A 6000-nucleotide genomic window follows, 5' to 3' on the forward strand; every position below is an offset into this window, starting at 1 on the left:
AACAAATATATTGCAGCTCAGGAAAATTAAAAATAAAAACATTGTTTGGTATTATTTTAAATGTCCAATTATTCCAAACATCAGCTCCAGCATTTTACACGACGAAAAAGACAACACTGCAAAGGTAAGCAAGACTTTTATTAAATTTCCAACCTTTTTGTGGTGCAGGATGCATTACCACGTGACAAACATTGAGAAAACGAGTTCCCTAATTTCTCGGTAGTTTCTGTACGAGGAGTGGATATATATGAAGTGCCCCGTTTGGTACCTTTCTATTCTCAACGTCTCCTCGGCCGTCGCTACTCGCTAGACATACATGTGATAAACGTATCAGACATACAATGCCAAATTGTACCTGACCATCTTGTACAATCAAGACTTTAATCCAAGGTCTCATTAAGAAAAAAAGGAAAAAAAAACATTACAGGGACTGAAATTAGACCTCATAATATTATTTATTATTGTGAAATTCATTTTTTATTTTTTTATTTTAAAAATAAACATAATTATTAAAACTAATTTATCCTGTCATGTCAAGTTAATCAATTACCGTTATTGTATTTCAATCCAACCTCAAGATTGATCTAGTCAAAATTAACTTATTTAGTTAATTTGATCAAATCTGGATATAATTTTACTAGGATTAACTTCTAGGTTTTTTTTAAAAAAAATTATTTAAAAAATCTTCAAAACAATAATATTTTTTAGATGACTTTATAAATCCGTTTGAGATCTAATAAGATTTTAAATTTATATTTAATAACTATGTTTTATAAAGACCAGAATGGTATGGACAAACTGGTATATTTGTATTAATGAATGGAGCAGGAATTTCTGACCACATATTAATTTCTCAACTTTTTGATTTTTTTTTTAATTATAACCAATAATTCTGATTTTCTTATCATAAACTCCCCTTCAAGAGGAATAAAATCGTGAAAAAATCAAGCTCATTCAATCTTGGGTTTATATTCTGTTTGTGGACTGGAGCATCAACGTCCCATTAGTTTCATAATATAATTGATTGAGGGACCCCATGCTTACATGTTGACACGTGAGTGGATGAATTATCTTAATACTAAATGCAAGTCGGTAAGGTGCTCCGTCTCCGGTCCGATTTTGAAATTTCCGCCTAACATACGCGAAAGGGTTCATTTGGAGCAAAGCTATAAAAATAAATCTTTTAAAATAATTAAGAAATATTTATTTTTATTATTTTTTAATGTATATTTATAAGTGATGTTTTTAGCTATCTTTATTTTATACATGAGATCTTTAGATAAATCTTCATATCAGGTCCCGAGGAAAACTATAAAAAAATATTTAAAAATATTATTGTTTTTTATTTTTTATGTATATTTATAAGTGGTGTAGCTATCTTTATTTTATTTTATGTATGACATCTTTTATTAAATAAGGGCAATCTTCATTCAACAAAACTATAAAAAGTATTTTAAAATAATTATAAATTTTTATTTTTTTTATTTTTTATGTATATTTAGGAGTGAAGATTTGAACAATCTTCATTTTATATTAATTTTTTTTTATTAAAGGAGTAAAATTTTGATTTTATAAATATACCTTATTTTTAATTTTTTTTTATTAAGCGGGGTTTTGAACAATTTACCAAGTTACCCTTTAACTTAAGCCGGCTGTAATATTCAGGTATTTCTGGAAAAAAAAAAAAAAAACGTCTTTTATGAATTCCTCACTCCAGTTTATTTTGCCTATAAAAGCTCCCGCGTAACCTTGGACTGGATCACCCCTCCAGCTGTATCTGGCAAATCACCTATTGCCACCGCTAATAAACTCTCTTCCTTTAACAGCAGAACCAACTTTGATTTTATCATCTTTTGCATATTAGGAGGAAATGGCAACTTCTTCAGTCCTTGGATCAAGTTTTCTTCCTAATAATTTTCTTTCTTCTCAACCCACCTTTACCAGTCTCTCTAAGGTAGCTATAATTACTCTGAAAGAAATAGTTCTTCCTTCACACACGCGCACACGCATTCTGATTCTTGAAAGTATGAGAAAATGATGTATGATGCCCCTTTTCTCTTCTCTTGTTCTTTTCAGTTCAATGGAGTAATACTGGCTTCCTTGGACAATAATACAAGGGATCAGTTGAACAGATACCAAGAAACAAAACAGAAAAGGTCCCTCAACTTCACTGGAAACAAGCCCTCCACTCCAGTTCTGGATACCATTAACCATCCAATTCACATGAAGAATCTTTCCGTTCAGGTAAGGAAATTAAATCAAGTTGTCTTCATAGTTGTCTGGCTAGTGGCTTCACGTTAAAAAAGTTGTTGATGTGACATTTTGTACATCACAGATCATGTTTGAGAAATCTAGAGATTTTTGTTAGTTAAGGAAGTAATTAAAATGGTTTTGGGACGACACCTACACGAGTCAGTATCTCAAATGAATGTTATGTTGATAAAACTGCAGGAACTTGATAATTTGGTTGATGAATTAAGAGAAGAGATAGTATACACAGTGTCAAAAACAGGAGGTCACCTAAGTTCAAGCTTAGGGGTGGCAGAGCTAACAGTGGCACTTCATCATGTATTCAACACTCCTGAAGACAAAATCATTTGGGACGTTGGTCATCAGGTGAGCTGTTTAGGATTTGCAGAACTACTAGAGTTTGACAAATATAATTTTCTCAATTTTTCTGTTCTGTCAAAATCACTGAATTTTATGTGTTTGCAGACCTATCCACACAAGATTTTAACTGGCAGGAGATCGAGAATGCATACAATTCGTCAAACATTTGGCCTTGCAGGGTTCCCAAAGAGGGAGGAAAGTGAACATGATGCCTTTGGAGCTGGCCATAGTTCTACTAGTATTTCAGCTGCCTTGGGTAATTCTAATTCTTTCTTGTTTTTCCATGTCACCGTGACAAATGCTAATAATCCCTACGAGTATCTCGGTGGTATAAAAATCTAACAAATAGCAGTCGTGTAAACATACGAAAGATATATAGTCCAGGTGAAGACACTGTGATCTATAGCTAGATTTGATTATGAACTTACTAGAATTCCAACCTTTTCAGGTATGGCTGTTGGTAGAGACTTGTTAGGGAAGGACAACCATGTAATTGCAGTTATTGGTGATGGTGCCATGACGGCAGGACAAGCATACGAGGCAATGAACAATGCAGGCTATCTTGATTCAAATCTCATCATCATCTTGAACGACAACAGGCAAGTTTCTTTGCCAACTGCTACAGTGGATGGCCCTGCACCTCCTGTTGGCGCTCTGAGCAGAGCCTTGACAAGGTTACATTCAAGTAGAAAGTTTCGCCAATTACGCGAAGCTGCAAAGGTTAGTTTTGAACTCTTGTATCAAGTTCAAGCTTAATACCACATCAAAATAAATGCAAAATTCATATCGTGGTCTAATTACTGTTTCTTGGATCATAAGGATCTTTTAGCTCATGTGTAATCCCAACAATTCTTCGATTCAGTAGTTTCCCGAATTTGTGGGCTCGATCGAAATCACTTTATCTGCTCTCAATAAATCAACAGGGTATCACGAAACAAATTGGGGGGCAAACACAGGAAATTGCAGCTAAAGTGGATTCCTATATGAGAGGAATGACTGGAGCATCTGGCGCATGCTTGTTTGAAGAGCTAGGACTATATTATATTGGTCCAGTTGATGGCCATAATGTGGAAGACATTGTTGATATACTAAAGAAGGTCAAGGCAATGCCAGCACCAGGACCTGTTCTTATTCATGTTATCACCGAGAAAGGAAAAGGTTACACTCCAGCTGAAGTAGCAGCTGATAAGATGCATGGTACAACTTACCGTTCCTTAAAATGATGATAATAATAATAAAATCTCTATGGTTGTCTGTGAAGTCATTCCTTTCCAATTAACCTAACAAGTCTTGTTTTCAATAGGTGTTGTGAAATTTGATACCAAGACAGGGAAGCAATTGAAGTCGAAATCAAATACTCTATCGTACACTCAGTACTTTGCAGAGTCTTTGATAGCTGAAGCAGAGAAAGATGATAAAATTGTAGCCATCCATGCTGCTATGGGAGGAGGAACAGGACTTAATCTGTTCCAAAAGAGATTCCCATACAGATGTTTCGATGTTGGTATAGCAGAACAACATGCTGTGACCTTTGCTGCTGGTCTGGCAACTGAAGGACTTAAGCCTTTCTGTGCCATCTACTCTTCTTTCCTGCAAAGGGGTTATGATCAGGTGAATAAAATTACTAATAAACGCAAGTATTTTTTATCTACTCTGTCTTCATAGAAGGTCCCTGAAGGAGTAACTCAAGAACTCGTTGAATTTTCTCCGTTGTTCCATTAAATATCTGTATTTCTGTGTAAAAGTAATTTTTATAGAGAGAAAGCTTCCACGAAAATTTCATATTTTTCACAATATGATATCTTTTAATTTGCCAGTGACATTTATAAAATTATGTTAACAGATGCCTATTTCATTTTGGGGCATTTTCTGGTGCACGTCTTTAATTAAAGTTTTCCTGGTGCTGGTGGTGATGCAGGTAGTTCATGATGTAGACCTTCAAAAACTTCCAGTAAGATTTGCATTAGACAGGGCTGGCCTTGTGGGTGCAGATGGTCCAACCCATTGCGGTGCCTTTGACACAACTTTCATGGCTAGTTTACCTAATATGGTGGTCATGGCACCTTCGGATGAGACTGAACTAATGCACATGGTGGCCACGGCTGCAGCCATCGATGACAGGCCTAGTTGCATTCGATACCCCAGAGGAAATGGCATTGGTTCCATTATTCCACCAAACAACAAAGGAACTCCTCTAGAGGTATCTAAGCACAAAATCAGTTACCCATTTCTCTGCTTTTACGCATACTACTTGCATAGTTTGCTAAACAAGAACTTGGTTTATAGGTTGGCAAGGGAAGAGTGCTTAGAGAGGGAAGCAAGGTGGCTATTTTGGGTTATGGAACCGTAGTTCAAAGTTGTATGCAAGCAGCAAAGCTTCTTGAAGAGACGGGCATCTCAGCAACAGTGGCTGATGCAAGATTCTGCAAGCCTCTTGATGGAGAGTTGATCAGACAACTAGCTCAAGAGCATGAGGTCCTCATCACGGTCGAAGAAGGATCAATCGGAGGATTCAGCTCTCATGTTTCTCATTTCTTAAGCCTGAATGGACTATTAGATGGAAATATCAAAGTAATTCTTACAACCTGACCTTATTCTCACTTACCCTCTCTCATTTTTTCCATTATGTTGGATCATTATTCGATTTCCTCAACATTCAATTGCTTATAAATTGTTATCTTCCTTTTTAAATGTCTGTGCAGTGGAGGCCTATGATGCTCCCAGACAGATATATTGACCATGGATCTCAAACAGACCAAATTGAAGAGGCGGGACTCAGTCCACAGCATATTGCATCAACTGCTATGTCACTAGTAGGAGGGTATACGAACAGCCTTCACTTTTTCCACTCATAGATGGGCAGTCCCCCCCCCCCCCCCCCCCCCCCCCAAATCTGTATGATATATATGCCTATAAAAAAACTATTGGTCCCCTAGCCCAGGGATTGATGGCCTCTGTTGACCAAGTAGGCAGGTGTAGTTAATATGGTATGCATACCAGCAGGTCTCCAGAGAGAAAAACAACATTAAAGGGGGGGAGATGGGAGGATAAGCAAGCTTTATTCATTATATATATTTATTGTGTAAGAGTGAGCCATAGTTTTGTGGTGCCTAATGGATACAACTCTGTGCCTGAACATCTTCAATTGTTCTTGATTTGTTTTAGGACATTAGTAATTAAAAAAATTCATCTTCAGAACTGATGTTTTTGTTGGGATATTTTATCTTTCAACAGACAACAAATTCATGAAACTCTGTCTCATATGGTTCTATATTTTTCATGGAATTTAGGGTAAATTATAATAATTACAAACATCATTTAAAAAGTTTGAGGATTTGACTAAAAACTTCTACACATTTAATAAAACATTACACAATCCCCTTCGGTACC

At 36.0% G+C, this 6000-nt stretch overlaps 1 protein-coding gene across 1 annotated transcript; it reads left to right on the forward strand.

Moving 5' to 3' along the window:
* The first annotated feature begins 1740 nt into the window (after window positions 1–1740).
* On the forward strand, window positions 1741–5484 carry LOC112327902 (probable 1-deoxy-D-xylulose-5-phosphate synthase 2, chloroplastic). Its single transcript, XM_024603131.2, has 10 exons — window positions 1741–1954; window positions 2077–2244; window positions 2452–2616; window positions 2716–2866; window positions 3059–3330; window positions 3534–3807; window positions 3914–4221; window positions 4529–4810; window positions 4897–5181; window positions 5313–5484. The coding sequence occupies exons 1-10, from the start codon at window positions 1871–1873 to the stop codon at window positions 5463–5465; spliced, it is 2142 nt and encodes a 713-aa protein (XP_024458899.1). The 5' UTR covers window positions 1741–1870; the 3' UTR covers window positions 5466–5484.
* The last annotated feature ends 516 nt before the right edge of the window (window positions 5485–6000 follow it).

This window comes from Populus trichocarpa, chromosome 6, assembly GCF_000002775.5.
Source record: "Populus trichocarpa isolate Nisqually-1 chromosome 6, P.trichocarpa_v4.1, whole genome shotgun sequence".
Taxonomy (NCBI): domain Eukaryota; kingdom Viridiplantae; phylum Streptophyta; class Magnoliopsida; order Malpighiales; family Salicaceae; genus Populus; species Populus trichocarpa.

Bases quoted from the DNA above. Each gene is read 5' to 3' on its own strand.
- LOC112327902 (XM_024603131.2), top strand. From the start codon at position 1,871: ATGGCAACTTCTTCAGTCCTTGGATCAAGTTTTCTTCCTAATAATTTT. The intron at 2,867-3,058 runs GTAATTCTAATT...CAACCTTTTCAG, and splicing joins TAGTATTTCAGCTGCCTTGG to GTATGGCTGTTGGTAGAGAC. The intron at 5,182-5,312 runs GTAATTCTTACA...ATGTCTGTGCAG, and splicing joins TATTAGATGGAAATATCAAA to TGGAGGCCTATGATGCTCCC.